This window comes from Telmatherina bonti (genome assembly GCF_933228915.1).
Source record: "Telmatherina bonti genome assembly, chromosome: 10".
NCBI classification, from domain to species: Eukaryota; Metazoa; Chordata; class Actinopteri; order Atheriniformes; family Telmatherinidae; genus Telmatherina; species Telmatherina bonti.
This window is the reverse complement of record NC_136628.1, coordinates 19,699,693-19,717,192: the sequence shown is the minus strand read 5'-3', so window position 1 is coordinate 19,717,192 and position 17,500 is coordinate 19,699,693. Positions and strand designations below refer to the sequence as shown.

Below are 17,500 nucleotides of genomic sequence, written 5' to 3'. Positions count from 1 at the left end.
GTTCTGTAATGTGCCTTTTAAAGCATGTAATTTTAAATTCTGGCTTTAATTCCAACATCTTGTTTAGGGCCTGTTTTTCTGGTAGAAGAAATGCCCTCTGGTGAATGAAGAAAAAAACACTTTTCTGGGAATTTTTATGTATGCATGTATATCACATTCATCATTTTGTGCTTAAACATGTGGGCATGCTTGTATGTAGCTACACAAGTGTTTGCTTCTTCCAACAAGACACAGTCCATCAGCTGTGTGCATTCCTTATATTTATATTTATGGAAATGGAATGCCATGTTTCTCCACAGGATGAGAAAAATAGCCGTTTCCCCCAAAGAATTAGCATTTCTTTCCTTTTTAGCTGTTGATTTTGCCAGTGTGAGTTCTGCCGCCTAAGGTGCTAATATCTGTTTAAATTACAGTAGCATCGCTGCATTTTAATTTGATTCCGTTGGACTGTGTACACTTCTATTCAAATTCATAGCAGTGGGAAGTTTAGGTCATTGTATCATGCACATAACTTGCATATAACCTTACTCTGTAGCCCTGTGTACATGTCAGTGTGCTTTTATGTATGTGTTAGCACCATTTCTGTGTTAGAAAGGGAGAGATTTGTCTCATCTTGCATCTGTTATGCAAAAAATACTCAGACTCCCTCGGCTCTCTTTTTAAATGATTCCAAGATTGTTTGGAAGTTGAATAGAAAAGTGCAAATGGCATTCATCCACCAGCGTGTCTGACTTGCTGGCAGAATATTTTCAGAAGTTGCCAATTTAAATGCGAGTTTAATTTTTTTATTTTATTTGATCTTTCTCTTTTCACCCAAGCTACTTTAAAACTACTGCCAACTGAAGTGCTTTTCTAGATTGTCTCTTTTTCTTCTTACCAACGCCATGGTGCCATGACACTCAAGAAATGATTTAGAAAAGCGAACAATTAGAAAAAAAAAAGTTTGTTGGTTTTAAATCAATCATTTTTAAATGCATATTTAGATGGGAACAAACCCTTCTTCTATATTTATTCATCGTGTGTCTTTGAGATATTGTTTGTCTTTTTGGTTGTAATGGAAGCATTTTTCACATCCCTAGTGCACACTTTTTATCTTGATACCAAACTCTGTATCCAGTCAGCTAAGTAATGTGATGGACATTGCAAGTACAGGGGATACAGTGTTGGGTAAAACACACAGGCAATATCACTCTCAGTATCTTTTGCTGTTGCACAACAGGAAAGAGGTAGAGTGCACCGGAGCTGGCATTGTATCCCACCACCGTGTCGTGATTTCTAACACTTGTACTGTGGACTCATGATTACTCACTGTGTTCTTGAGGCTTGTGCCACCTGTCGTCTTTTTCATCTACCAAGATGCTGCCTCCTACATAACAAACGCTTTGATGACATAGCTTGTTCCGGTCAGTTCATTCAAAACCTTTAACATTTGTGCTGATGAAAAGTTTGATCCAGTTTTTATGAGGTTCAGATACGTTCTTTCATAGCATATGTAAAGATACCCTTTTTTAAAACTTAAAACTGCTTGTATTTGTTAACCTAATGATGTTTAAACTGAACAAGGTGATGCAGTTTTTCTGTGAAACCTTTTTTTTTTCCCTTATAAAGGCTTAAGGTTAAACATGGCCCTGATTGAATCTTTATTTATGTTTAAGATTAGAATTTGCCAGATTTTAAGTTGATGTGAACAGTGGGGAACGGCAGATCCCGTCAGCTTTGCAGAGGAGCCAATCAAAATGCATCACATAAAGCATCATAGCTTGTATTTTAGTCACAGGAGTTGTTTACTTCTCAGTGGTCTTTCTTGACCTCCTGTATGACCTCCAAACGTCTGAGCAGTTTCATTGTCTTGTTTCCACCTTTGTGTTTTATTCATTTCACAACAACACATCGCAAAAATGTGATTTAGAACATTACAATTCATTCACAGCAGTTATGTACTCATCCATATTTCACACAAATAAGAACACTTAAAACATCATAAAAGTATAAAACATTAGTAGATTTAGAGTTGATACAACTAAAACCAATTTCCTGGTGTCATTGTCTCTTTAGGCTCAGCATAACAACACTTTAGCAAGCTCTTCTGGGAAAACACAGCTCAATCTATTGTTTGCCTAATCTGACCTGTGGAAATACAACTGACCCAGGGCTGAAAAAATGTTTTATGGACAAAAAAACACACCTTTTATCAAGTACACAGACAAGCTGGAGTAATCATCGAAATTGCAGGGTTCATAATTATTTGCAGCATGCCACATGCATACCACAGAATGTTTAACACTCACAGACTAAACTGTGATAAAACATTACAAAGTTCAACAGCACCTGGAGACACAGACACAGACAAAATATTTATTAAAAACATAACATGTTGTTGCATTGTTTATTTTATTTTATTTTAACAATAAAGCAAACATTATTATATTTACAAACTAGCATCATGTATGCAGAAGTAAAGACTGGATAAACTACAAGTAGCGGTTATTTTCAACATGTACAAAATACCACAGTTTAGTGAGGATTTTTTGGTCGTTTTGCCAACAGTATGCCAAAAACAATAGCCCTATTTTAATCAACATAAAACTATTCATCATAATATTATATTCTATATGAGAGATATAAACTTCATTTTGTATATATTCCATACCATTTTGATATGCGAGTATGACTATGTTGTGTTTTATAGTTTTTCTCGGTTGCCTTGGTGGATTTTAAACAATATATCTGACATTTGCACAGCAGTTAGTGCGTTTCTCAAAACGATTAGTACAAACTACTGGAAAACCTGCAAAAGCGAGTCTCCTCTTGCTAAAAATGGATAGTTCATTCCTCAAAAGCAAGTATTTGTATCGTCAAAACTCTGAGCCATCAAAATGAAAAGTCCAGGTACCACTGAGTATGGGCTAGGTACTGAAATTGCTTATATATTGTTATTGTGACAGTCTGATCTGTAAGAGTTTTTTTTAATACAAAAACATCTGATCTTGGAGAAACAACCTGAAAATCTCCAAACAACACTACATAGTAGTTGTACAGCCATCTGAAAGAAGCCACCTGCTCTCTGATTGGCCAGTTTACTTATTCACCATCTAATCAGACGGAGGCATAAAAAAATATTTGCTTTCTCTTTTTGCTTTGCATCTCTGGATAGGACATTTTCAAAAGAACTATTTTCTTCAGCAGAAGCAAACCTTTTTCAAAGCCATACACGTCTTTTTTTTGCACATTTACAAACTTTTTTGACTTTAAATTGAGCCCATATGATATTCTTAGCACAAGCAGCAGAATGAAAAGTCAAATATATATTAAATGTGTATTTGATAGATTGATAAACTAATTTGATTATTCCTTTACACAATGCTGTGAGAAGGGGGTATAACTGCACTAACTACTGGGTGCAGTTTATTACTTTGCTCAAATTCTGTCCTATGATTAGTTTGTCTTCTTAAAAAAATGTTTCTCCTTTCAGGCGGAATATTTCAGCTGTGTGGCAACAGTGGCATTCATTCGCAAGGAGAATTGTCTGTACCAGGCTTGTCCATCTGCAAACTGCAACAAGAAGGTCATAGACCAACAGAACGGCTTGTACCGCTGTGAGAAGTGTAACAAGGAGTTCCCCAACTTCAAATACAGGCTCTTACTTTCTGTAAGTGCAGTGTGCATACAGTACAGTGCACATCATTAAAGCCTGTCAGACTTGTAGTGATCTCTTCAGTGATTACACATAAACAGTGAGGCATACAGAAATAACCTCTTGCCCCTCCATCTTCTCTGTCTGATTCTCAAGGCCAACTTGGCAGACTTTGAGGATAACCAGTGGGTGACGTGCTTCCAGGAGACAGCTGAGGCCCTGTTGGGTCACAGTGCAGAAACGCTGGGACAGCTCAGAGAAATGGTGAGAATCACAAACACTGACAGACGTTACCACACAGAGTTCACCTTTCCTTAACCATGTTAACAGGATGCTTAACAGTAACAGACTACTTCCTGTAAAGTGTTTGCACCTGACTTTATTTTTTACTTTGGATTGTTTTGTGTGTTCCAAAGGATGAGGTTGCATTTGAGAAAGTCTTCCAGAAAGCCAACTTTACAACTCACATCTTTAAAAACAGAGTCAAGCTGGAGACATACAACGTAAGTAGTTGTACACTGCAGTACACTGACATTTTATGCAATACAGTTCAGTAGTTCGTAATGTATAAAGCAGCAGATGTTGCACATTAATGCCAATTTTCTGCAAGTGTTTTTTTTTTCCTTGTGTTTTTGTTTTGTCTTTTTTTTTTTTTTTTTTTTTTAAATTTCCAGTAATACTGTGGTAGAACTCAACCTTGGTTTTGAGTGCAATTTGCAAACAGCTGTTTTATTACTGTTCTGAACAAGAACACCAGCAGGCATTTATTTCTCTCATGCACCAACGAGTACTCTGGACAAATATGCTTAAGAATTAAGCAGAATTGCAAACAAGTTGCATTGTTGTGAATACACTCGCACAATGAATACAGTGCCACAATGTGGCACGTTGGTCAACGCTGTTGTTTTTACAGTGCGTTATAAATAAATTTGCAGTAAAAGGTCTTCAACAGTGTCTGTTTCATAATTAAACCAATAAAGAAACAGCAGCAGTACATGTATCTGAATTATCTAAGCAATATTTAAAAGATTGCATTAACATATTTAATCAGTTAAAGTATATTTGACATTTGCAGCAAGTAATATTTATCAAACTCAGCCACACATTTTTCCTGCTCTTCTCAGTTCCAAGTAACTCTCATTTAATTGTTCTGTCATGGTTTTTATGACACACACAGTATAATGGTTACAAGATAATGAAAAGGGAAAACTAGACATTTTGCAGATGAAGTGATTATTGATCAGTTCCTAAGTGGTTTGTTTTAGGGAAGCTATTAATAAATGAAGACTCTAATTAGACTAAATGACATAGAAATAAAGATTGCGGGGAAGCTGGAGCCTATCCCAGCAATCATCCAGTGAGAGGCAGGGTACACTCTGGATAGGTCGCCAGTCCATCACAGTGAGACAACACAGAGACAAACAACCATTCATGCTCACATTCATTCTTAGGGACAGTTTAGAGGGATCAATTAACCTCACATACATGTTATGTTTGGATGGTGGGAGGAAGCTGGAGTGCCCACAGAGAACCTGTGTTAGACACAGGGAGAACATGCAAACTCCACACAGAAAGGCCACTATTTAGTCCTCTCCCCCAGCCAAAGCTCAAACCAATGACCTTCTTGCTGTGAGAGTTGTAATTAATACATTTTTAGTTTAAAAAAGAAATAAATATGAGAGTCATTTGAAAAAATAAATGATTTCGAAGTGTTTTGAATAAATCATTTTCTTGCCTCAGTGCATGACACATTTAGTTATATTCTTGTTTATAAGCTCCAAACTCAGTTCAGTTGTATAGTCTCATTATCTGTAATTTTTTACTGACCTCCTCTGCCAAGCATGTAAAGACATCAAACAAGTTACACACATGCAATGTAATCAAGACACACTGTCAGTTACACAACATGGATCCCAAATTATTTCAATTAGTCTGAGAGTAACAAGGGAGTTGTTTTATAGCCGGTACACTTTGGATGGCAGAAAACAAATACAGCTGTATATTCATTTCTCTTAATTAGACACTAATTAGCATTTAGCTATTGTCTGTCTAAGCTTAATTAGCTTAATTATTCAAAGCTAATATGCTACTGGGGTATGGGAGGAATGATTGAGATGTAGTGCGAGTTCTGAGCTGTCTGTGTCCTGACCTTAAGAAGACCTACAAGTAACACTGTAGAGTGGTTAAGCCATTCCACCGTCTGGAAAATAATGTGAAACCATTTCAAGAAGGAATTACACAGTCAGGGAAAAATGCTGCCATTAAGGTCTCTAAAGAAGGAAAATTTCCCACTGCTGCAGTCTAATTTAACTTGCAATGATGTTTAATGCCGTGAAGCAAGATCATCACATATGAAGTTGAATGAGCCTGAGTGTTTACAGTAAATGTCAGCACAGCACTACTGCTTACAGTCTAGGTGGAAAAAGGCTGAAACACACCAGAGATGCTGGAGGCTACAATTTTCATTAGAACACACCACACAGCAGCGTCAGTCTGAACAAACAACATTATGGTGATTTTGCTTTTATTACAACCATACCAGGCTCAAGTTTAAATTCCGTCCTTTGGATTTACAGGAATCGCCGTGGTCATTCAGAACAAATACTTCATCTTCTTGAGCATGAAAGCTTTTTCTTTACCATTCTGTAAGAAGTTGATGTTCACAGGACATATCAAACAAAACCACGAGACATCTAGGTGCCACTTTAGTTCACTTTGATTCATGTATTGATTTATGGATAAGGTTGGAACAATGAGCAAAGGGTCTGAGATTGGGCATCAAGGCCCTGTATATCGAACACCTACTCCGCCAACTAAGCCAGCATCCAGTAGGCACATGTTTACATCATAAACAAGCAGTTTAACCACACTATTTATGTACATATATATATATATATGTATGTATGTATATATATATATATATATATGTATGTATGTATGTGTATATATATATATATATATATATATATATATGTATGTATATATATATATATATATATGTATGTATATGTATGTATATATATATATATATATATATGTATGTATATGTATATATATATATATATATATATGTATGTATGTATATATATATATATATATATATATATATATATATGTATGTATATATATATATATATATATATATATATATATATATATATGTATGTATATATATATATATATATATATATATATGTATGTATATATATATATATATATATATATATGTATGTATATATATATATATATATATATATGTATGTATATATATAATATGAGAGAGGGAGAGAGATTGATCACATCATAAACAAGCAGTTTAACCACTCAATTGATAGTGTGGTTAAACTGCTTGTTTATGGGAGAGACAGAGGGATTAAACTTCTGCTGCAGTGTTTCATAAAAATAGAACTTGACGATTTGTCAGCTTAGCAAGAATAATGAAGTTACAAAATTGGTGCTTTGTCACTATATAACAAGGAAAGGATCATAATTTAAAGTTGCTGTTTTAACTTTCATTTTTCTTGCATGAACACTTAGGGGTTGTTTATTTTAAGGCAGAGCTGAGATGTCAAACTAAAGTGTGAACTTGCGTCGTCTTCAGCTCGGTGAAAACAAATTTGAAAGATTTTTTTTTTTCCCTCTGTTGCTGGTATTGTGAAATCTGATTTGGCGAATTCTTCATGATTTGCCTTAAACCTGTCCTGAGCAAGGTGTGCATTGCTGCATTGTATATCGCCTTGCTAAAGAAGGTTGTCATAATTGACATGCCATAGCCTTAAGGTATTTGTACCTGGTCTGCAGTAGTGTTTAGGGAGGAACATGTCAAATGACAGTCCTCACAAATCACTGCACCTAGAGCTGTCAAAAGTATCACACTCACTGACCGAACATACTAAAAATGTTTTTTCTGGTTTTCTCACAAACTCCAGGTTATGTAATATCCTGAAGTAAACAGCACACACTTACCCAGCTGTCCACTTGAAAGGAATCAAAAACAACCTTTTCCATTTCTTATCGCCCTCATTGTGAAAGGTTTGTTGGGGGTCAGAGTTACTGTTGACACTCTGACCATGTGCAGCTACAGCAGGATGTAAAGCGTGATGTATTTTGACACATTCCCCCTTCAACGTGTACCACAGATTTTTTTTTTTTTTTTAGTTCAACCCAGACAGGTGTGTCTTTGTTGCCCCTGAGCAACAGTGGCGCTCAGCACACATTAAGTGGTTTGTTCCTTTGTGAAACATGAGACTCTGTTCACCATGAAACCAAATATGTTTTATTTTCAGTAATGCTTTGACTCCATCACATGCTAGGTTAAAAGTTGCTCAGTACTTGTCCTTTTTTTCTCAAATTTTACATTTCATTCTTGCTGCTTTTACACAGAAATTGTGCAGTGTTGCTGGAGAGAAACATGTTAACCTTTGCTTGTTAATTCTGACCAAACAAACACAGCTTAGTGGTCTGTAATTAAAGAACAGCGCCAGCAGAGGCTTGTAAATGGTAGTGATGTCTAGAGAGGTTTGATCCTCCATGCCAGCTCTCCTTGATGCACATATCCACTTTATCAACTCCACTCCTGGCTTACAGGCATATCCGTTTTGATCCCCATCACAATTCCTCCTCCAAACCTCACATTCAAGACAGCTGAATCATAAAAGTCCCGTAAAGCCCACTGAATACTTCTCCTCTTAATAGTTTATCTATTAAGGTTCAGGTAATAAATTGTATCATCATTATTTCATCTTTATTCATGCAGATGAATCTCATTGAAATAGGTCTCATTTTAGCAACCTGTTTGTTTTAAATTTTTTTTACTTATGTTTTCATTATGTATTGTGTAGGACAGGGGTGCCCAAAGTTGGTCCTAGAGGGTTGCTGTCCTGCAGGATTTTAATGTATTCCTGACACCTGGCTCTTATTGCATGGATCCAACAGCCAATGAAGTTCTGCACATTGAGTGATTCATTTGAGTCAGGTGTGTTGCAACAGGGATACATGGAAAACCTGCAAGATTGTTGCCTCGAGGATTACAGCTGGGCACCCCTGGCGTAGGATTATGACAGTTATGCTCTACTAATAATAGTAGTGTTACCACGACTATGTGGGACTAAATCACTAACCATTGTAGTGAATGACCTGCTAAACTCTGTCCAATCTGCAGAGTTCTTTTCTACTTTTAAGAGCAAGCTAAAGACTCAGCTCTTCAAGGGGCACTTCTGCATTAAGTTTTACTTTATTTGTCAGAAGAGTTGGAAAACTTAGCTCAGTTCTTTGCAACAAATATTGTGTGATTTATTCTATTTACTTTAACATTGAGTTTTTGGGGGGGTGACTGTAGCACTACATGTCAACACCTGTGTCCAACTGGACTCACAGCAGTCCACTAGCACCTTCCTATGATGTCTTCTTGTGTTTGATTTTGTACTTGTGTTCTCATTCTCATATGTAAGTCACTTTGGATATAAATGTTTGATAAATTACTATAGAATATAATATATTGTAGAAGCCTAACTAGGGATGGGCAATGACATTAGGCTTTGCTAAATTGCTGTAGTGTGTGACATGATTCATGAAACATAATTGTCCCTATCAAACATTAAAAAGTGGGGGAAAAAAGTAATGTCATTTGAAAATTTTGAAAGTTTTTGAGGTGCAAAGTTTTACTACAGGTGACAGCTGTTGTAATCTCCTAATATGTTTTCCAGTTTGTTTTTTCAATTCCACAGATACATATATACATGTCATATCTGCCATGTGTAATTTAGTTAGAGCCCCATGAAAGTAAAGGTATGTGGGAGTATTTTAAGAGGTCTATCTCTCCCTCCCCCAAACAGGTGGTGTTAAAAGATTTAGATGATTTACTGAAAACAAATGATTGCAGCCTTCCTGTAGCTCTTTAGAAACTGTCTGGTGTCAAACCAATCTGTACATGCAGGTTGATTGCTGCAATGAAATCTATCAGACTGTCTCAGCAATGTAAATTAAAAAATGCGATATAAACAGATGTATAAGTGCACCTGCTTCCTGGAGGGGCTCAAATTTGTTGTGTGTGTGTGTGTGTGTGTGTGTGTGTGTGTGTGTGTGTGTGTGTGTGTGTGTGTGTGTGTGTGTGTGTGTGTGTGTGTGTGTGTGTGTGTGTGTAAAGATCAGTTCTTGTGTACAACTACATTCATCTGTCTGAAGAGAATGAATGGATTTTTCTCATTGAATGTTTTATTGTCAGAAGGGGGGGGCAGATGTTTTTCATGCTTGATTTTAAGAGACATGCCATTGAGAGGCAAGTACATTCTTACACTGTCACTTTATATCATCAGCAAACCAGACTGTTAACACTTCTTGTCAACACCATATTCAGCTCTTTTTGCTGCCCCACAGTGTGTGGAAAAGGTTTGAAAAAGCCAAAGTTTGATCGGTAGGATACATCCAGAGTACATTCCTAAATGTTTGACTTTTATCTCCAATGTGAATCTGTCAGTGATCACTCCAGACAGCTTTTCTGATCAATAATTAAAGATATTTTAGTACTACTGACAGAAATCTTAATTTAAATTGACACAACATAGTAAAGATGATTTTGGTACGTGTCAAGCAAAACCAAAGGAATACTTGCAATTTCACAAAAAATGAACTATAAAATTTAGTTATATATAAAAATGAAAACTTCAAATTAAATTAAAAAGTTGAAGAAAAAGCTAGGTTTATTCCCCCTGTGTGAACCAATATTGGCAGTTCTGCACAGCCAATCTGTCGCTTTATTATCTGAAATTCTCTGCACGGCTCCAATTGTGTAATTGCATTGTTAAGCGCTGTACAGCATCTCAGTCATTCTCTTTGAGGTTGTGCATCAGTTGGAGTGAATTGGCGGGTTGTCTGATGTTTCTGTGTGAAGTTGTGCCTGTTTTTGTTTGTTTTTGTGATTGTGCCAGCATCCAGAAGTTGTGGTGTTTATTTCTTCAGCAAAGCATCCAGTTTACTCTGCCTACTGTGTGTAACAGAATGTGACAGCAGAGGTAAATGTAAGGCCACAGAGAAATGCCTTTCTTCAGACTTGAGGGGAATATTATTAAATCAACACATATTTTATTTGGTACTCCATCATCTAAAAAATAAATGATACATAGATATCTATTTATATAATATATCTAGATATATATTTTTTTCTGCAGTTTTCAGTTGAATGGAAATTGCTATTAGTTTAGTTATTATATTGGATTTAGACGGAATTGGTTTTAGAATTGTCTGGAGTTTAGTGTAAGAAAGAAGGATGTGGTTGTCCACCAATCAAAAGGCCAGTTTCAAACAGAAGTATTCTTACAAGTCATTTTAAATTCGAGAATGTGAGAAAATGTAAAATCTAATGTGGACTGCAGCTTTAAATGGCTTGTATCATCTCAGCCTATTACTATTTGTATGGCTATTAATTTCTGTCTGCAGTATATTTATACTAAATGAACCAGAACATAGTCACAGCTACGTATAGCAAAATAAACCAATATTTTTTCCTACTTTTGGTCTTTTCCATTACAGAGAAAAACACTGAACACTCCTTTTATTCACTTTTAGAGATGGAAAAAGTCACCTTTCACGCTCTGTTCACTCCACAAATTGTATTCATCAGTGAGGTGTTCACAGTTCATGAGCTGGATATGCCACCTTTGGCCCAAGCAGGGTCACTTCCAAAATTATTTTCTATCCCAGTTGGATAATAATCACAGGTCTCTATTTATGATACAGTGCTGGATCCAAATTCTGCAGAATGCCCTAAACATGTGGTGAGCCTGACTCGCCTGACTTCTCTCTTTATTTTGAGCTTACTTGTGTTACTTTAAGTTTCATTCGTCTTAGGTCTGTAAGGACAGAGTCTGATTGAAAGGATTTATCTGTTTGAGGAAGTTCTTAAAGATCACCTTCTATACTGTGCAAAAGCCACCCAATTCCTCTACATTTTATTTCCTACACAGCCAGACATTCAGGTAGTCATTGTAAGGTGTTTTAAGCAATAGTTTTTCCAAGAATTCTCAAGGTCTTTCAATGTTTTACTTTTGACAATGGCATATGTTTTCTTCCATTGTCAGCCCAGTCATTACCTGACTATTGTTAGAGGAATACATTTAGTTTTGTTTTTGATTGTTTTGTATGACTAACATACAACATTAAGTGCCTGCTGCCATTTGTAAAGCACAGTGGAGCCTGTAGTCTGGTTTGAGCGCTGCGTTTCAGCCACTGCTGTTAGGGTCTTGTCAAAATGAATGTAATTATGTGCACATAAAAGCTTCCCATTGTCATTCATGATGCATTACTAGCAGGGAAGTTTTTAATTTTTCAGCATGATAATTATCAAGAGCATTGTGCTAAATTAGTAAACATATACCTAAATGAAAAAAAAAAAAAAAAAAAAAAACCAAACACATACAAATTGAAGACAATCAGGCATTTACATCAGGACTATTTAATGATGTAATGTTGGATTATTTTTTACAACGAGCTGAACAAAAGTCTGCTAACATTCGAAGAAAAGCATTTAAACGTCCTTCAAAAAGCCAGGAGACCTACTCCTGAGGACAAATTAAAGAACTTTCAAGAAGGGTTGTCATGAAGGGTTCGGCTTGTATTGAAATATTCAAGCTGTCCTTCCCAAATTATTGACTTTCCAGCTCTTTAGACATGTAGACACTGTTTTTTCCTTTTCTACTTATAGAAGTGTCCATTTATTCCTGCATGTTATAATTTTTTATTTCATTTTGAATTCTGGCTTGAATCTGCAGCACACCAATGGTTGTCTCTAAATCCATTCATTACAAGCAGAGATGAGATTTATGTGTTCATAAATGCGAAGGACTTCAGAAAAATATAAACACATCAGTGTTTTTAAGGATTTTTTCTTGTCCTTTTAAAAATAGGTTCCCTGCAGGAGTTCCCAATGGGGATATTTTGATGAATAGCAAAGGGTGGTCCCTATTTTGTTCATCATTTACTTTGCAATTCTGTCGTAAAGTAAACTTTTATCTATTTGTTTTATCAGATGGGTTCATGCAGCAGTTATGATAGTTTATGCAAGCATTAAATGTAAGACATGTCTTGTTACAGAATGTAATTTGATTTTTTTTCCCCCGTCTTCAGGATGAGAGTCGAGTGAAAGTAACTGTATTGGAAATCCTTCCTCTTGACCACAGAGAATACAGCAGGAGACTCCTCAGTAACATCCGCAAATTGGCTTGCTAAGCTCCGTTCCGGTTATGGAAATGTCTGGTAATTGCACATCTTTGACTGGTCTTCAACTGGTTTGTGACTGGTGTCTTACTTTCTTTGCAAAAACAACGTCACATCTGAGTGAATCAGAAGAGAAGCAGCCAAGGATCCATGAGAATTAATGGAAGCCAAAGACTGAAATGCAGTTGGTCACTCCCTTTAGGAGGCTCTGATTGAAGAACAGTATCACCAAATGGAAACTATTTGTATTTATGCTGTTTGTGGCATGTTAACACTTACACGGTTTAAAAGGATTCAGCTGTTGACTGTTAATGTTTCCATGTTGGTTTCTAAGTAATTTGCATCATGTACAAAAATGTGAGTTTATTTTTCTTCTTTTAAAAATGCATTTTCCTGGTTTCATTCTGTACATGTTGACAGAGCTTTTTTTTATTTTTTTTTTATTATTTTATTTTAATTTAATTTTAACAGTGGTGACTGTAGTACCTACATGAGTTGTATGTTCAAAGAGTGTTCATAATGTCTTTTTGAAAAGCTGCTTTGCATGTATTTATGTTCTGTTCACTTTCTGTGCTTCTAAAAATTGTAAGTGATTAAAATCACATAATTTGATGTCTGTGTCTTTATCAATTTATTTTTTTTAATTCCAAAAACAAAAACTTTTATCCCAAAAAAGAAAACAGCTTTGTATGTAAATACAGACTGTCATTGTAGTGTTGGGGAAGTTACTCAAACCTCAATTTGTCATCTGAAAACGAAGAGCATTTTATTTGCATTTACATTTGTTGATGTGCGGACAGCTCCAGCGTGGTGTCAGGGTATTTTCTATTCATATGGGTTTTGAATTGGATTGTTTTAGTCAGTTCATTGGCCCTGAAGGAGATTTGAAGGATTGTGGACACAAAGGACAATCCTTTTGTTAAAGTTTCAACCTAAGTAGTCTGTCACCTCTGCTAGGAGTGACAAAGTGTTCTCAAAACTCCTAAAGTCATAGTAAATTAAATTAAATAATCCATCCAGCCATTTTCTGCTTACTTTCTGGTACAAGAATTATTTATATGATTAGCCACTATCGATACACAGTGTACTGCTGAAAAGCAGTGGAATTATATAATTGGCGATTGTATCCATATTTTTCTTGAATGTGAGGTTTCTTTAAAATTAAACTTGATTACCGAGAAGCCTACAAATTCTATATAAACCCATTCTGTCATAGAGTCAGGCAACTGGAGCCTAAAAGATGGCATGAGCACATTATTTGTATGAACCAGGACAAACTTGCACATTGAGATGCTGTCATTGCCTTGTAGAGTTGCAAAAAGCAATATATGTTATAAATGTTTTTAACAGAAGCAAAACTGAACTGTGACAGATTCTCTGTCAGGTATCATGTAAGACTAGTTCAGCCTCCATCTTGCATCCTACCTGTACTTTCTGCTTGCTTCAGTGAATAAAAGTCAGTCTGATGTTGCTTCTTGTCTTCTTTCTGGACCTTTCATCTTCTCTCTTTCCTTTCTTGCTGTGGTAAAGTCTAATTTGTTTATATATTTATTTTATAAATGCATCCCAGTTTAATTTAAAACAGCCATTGTTTTATTTATTTGTTCATAATTGTTTTTTTTAGAAATTTCATAAATGGATTCCAGTTTTCAAGTATAGCTAAAATATGATTCTTATTGTGAGTATAATTGTGTTGGATTGCAATATATTCAGATTTTGGGTTTGTCCAGTGAGTGATGTTCCTTGACCTCCAGATACTTTCTTAGCATCAGTTGGAGAAATGAGAAAAGGGTGTTTTAATTCGGATGGGTTGGGTCATTTGGAAGTATCACCAAGAAGACTCAGTGGTGCTGATGTTAGGACGAAATGGCCGTTGTGTTGATATCCTGTTGCTGAAGATGCATAAAACAAAACTTGGCTCTAAAGTAACGTGGTGTCCCTGAAGAACAGTAGAATGTTAATCGACATGAAATGAATCAGAAATTCCCAGTGAAGGTCAGAAAGTTACACTGTGCTACTTAAATACAAAATACACTTTCAATCAGCATCAAAATTCAATTTAATCAGATTTTTCCAGATATAAAAGAAAGGAAACATGGGTTTCATTATCTGTGGAAAAGTAAAACAAGATATTCCAGAAAGCAGACAACGGTGCATAAATGATGGATCAGCTTTTTAACTACTCCCATATCCTTTGTCATAATTATGTCTTTGTTGTAACAATGCGTCTCAACAATAATCTCATGATTAGAAAGCCTGCTGATTCCCCTTCCAAATGGAGCCACATTAAGAAAATGCCTCTGTGGTTTAAGCAAAAGTTTAGTACATGGGTGTACCTTTGAAAAACCTGCCCAATTTTCTCTTTCAAGGTTAAAAAACTCATGCTGCCATTGACTCTTGTTTCATGTCGCTTATTGAACTGGATGATTAGACAGCGAAGAAACAAGAGCCACAGGTGATTACTTCATTTAACAAATAGGGGCTTCTGTAACATGTTAAAGACGCATACAGACAGCATGGCAACTCTGTCTTCACCGGGTGATGAGTTTGGTCACACAGTGCTGTGAGGTAGCATCCCATTCTTCACTCAGCATTTCAGTTAATAATGCGTTGGTCGATCCGGTATGAATAGCACAACAAGATAAAGTTTTCAGTGGGGTTAAGGTCAGAACTGCAGGTCATTACTTCTAGTCTTAGATAAACCTTATTGAGGATCAGTGTTCAGTCCTCTACTGTGGAGATACAGGATTGCCACAGGATGTGGAACCTTATATCAGTATCTTTGCATTAAGATTGGGTCCAATGATGACAAGGGTTGTTTTTCCAGTGAAGAAAACCCACACGATTACACTGCCTCCACCAAAACCCTTTAGGCACTGCAATCAGCACAGCACTGGCAGAGAGACGCTTAGCACTGCTGCTCATCCCACAAATGCATTTTCCTTTGAAACATGGAACAATTTTAAAAAGGAAATCAACAGACCTTTTTAATCAGGCAAAAAGCACTGATGAGTGTACTCACATTTGTCACTTGAAACAAAGAACATTTAAATCACATTTTTTAATTTGTTAAATTTTTGTATAATTTTTTTTTTAAAATGAATTTTCTTGTTCGTCCTTAATCTCAACTTTCTTAATCACACAACACATATATCAGAGACCTATTAGGATTTTCACTGTTTGTGGATGCTCTATGCATGGCTGGTTTACAGCTGGAAATGCATTTCCTACTGATAGGCAACTACAACATTTCAAACTGCTTCCTGAAAGGACAGAGGGAGTGACATGTCTCTGTTACGGAATGGCTAATGGGCATGACCCTGTTTTACAATGGCAACAAACCATCTGCTCCCACCCCACTTCATTCACCATCATTGCCATCTCCTACCTACCATGCTGAGTGGAGGTTTGGAAGGTGAAATAATTGTACGCAATGTCACCTTTCTTATTCCATTTAATGCATTATCTCTAACAGGCTTTTGTTCAGTGTTCCGATGAAGATGTCTCTAATCATCACTATTTAAAAACAATAAGATGTGACTTAATGCATTTGGTGACTGAACTTTAAGTCAATAATTAAAGGTCATTTTTTATTAATTTGTCACTTTATAGGAAATATGCTCCCAAAACAGTCACTATCAAATCACTGTTTTTTTTTCCTCTTATTTTTTTTTTTTAAATTTGCATGAATAAGTAGTTGCAGTGAGTATAAATCTAAAAAAAAATGTCCATAAGATCAGAAAGTCATTACCAATTTAAAGCCTAGTCGGTGATTGAGACTTAAGGAGACATGTCAGCCTGCTGCTCTTGTGAGAGGCATTGAGGGACACTGGAGGATGGTGACGAAATTACACACACACACACACACACTTTTTTTTTTTTTCTTTCTTATAAATGATTATCCTTCCTCAACTTTATCTAAATGTGATGTGCAAAGCAGCAGTGAACTGGGTTTCTGGTAAGGTTGTCATATCTTCTTTCTGTGAATTTGGAAGCCACAGTCTGATGATTATGCAATGTGTTTCTATCTGCAGAATGGTGGGAGGCTACAAGGACAGTAAATGGAAATGAGCTGCTGTTATCGTTGAGGTCACAGCCCTGATCGCAGTCTATCTGTCCTCGGTCCTATCTTGAGACAGTTCAATCCAGCTCCACCTGTGTCTGTGTATCTGTGTGGGTGGGACATTTGGCTCTTATAGAAAACCAGTTTAAATAAAAAAAAAAAAGATTCTGCACCCAAATAAGTGGGTGTGCAAACTAATAAGACACTCCATGCACTTAACATTATAAGGTGAAGACTGAACATGTCTCAGATTAAAAGCCAAAAGTTTCTCCTTTCAGACCACATTGAGTCAGCCTAGAGGAAAAACTCTCATGTAACGAGCAGGAAAGCTGCTAGAGAAGTTTGTCTCAGAGTGGGAAGCCATCTGCTGATGGGTTGACAGACACTGCATTTTATATACATTCACACACACACACACACACACACATATATATATATATATATATATATATATATATATATGTACATATATATATACTATATATATATATATATATATATATATATGTACATATATATATATATATATATATACACACACACAATGGTAAAGTGTGTCCAATGTAACTCTCTCTCTCTCTCTCTCTCTCTCT

The 17,500-nt window shown here is 36.0% G+C and overlaps 1 protein-coding gene across 2 annotated transcripts in view; it reads left to right on the top strand.

Moving 5' to 3' along the window:
- The window catches only part of LOC306761510 (replication protein A 70 kDa DNA-binding subunit-like), a 38,329-nt gene extending 24,064 nt beyond the window's left edge, over positions 1-14,265 (top strand). For both annotated transcript variants that reach the window (XM_079247708.1, XM_079247707.1), the window contains exons 14-17: positions 3,473-3,649; positions 3,791-3,898; positions 4,051-4,137; positions 12,755-14,265. In XM_079247708.1, coding sequence (XP_079103834.1) covers positions 3,473-3,649; positions 3,791-3,898; positions 4,051-4,137; positions 12,755-12,856 — 474 coding nt within the window. In that variant the 3' untranslated portion in view covers positions 12,857-14,265. The remainder of the gene's footprint in view (positions 1-3,472; positions 3,650-3,790; positions 3,899-4,050; positions 4,138-12,754) is intronic.
- The last annotated feature ends 3,235 nt before the right edge of the window (positions 14,266-17,500 follow it).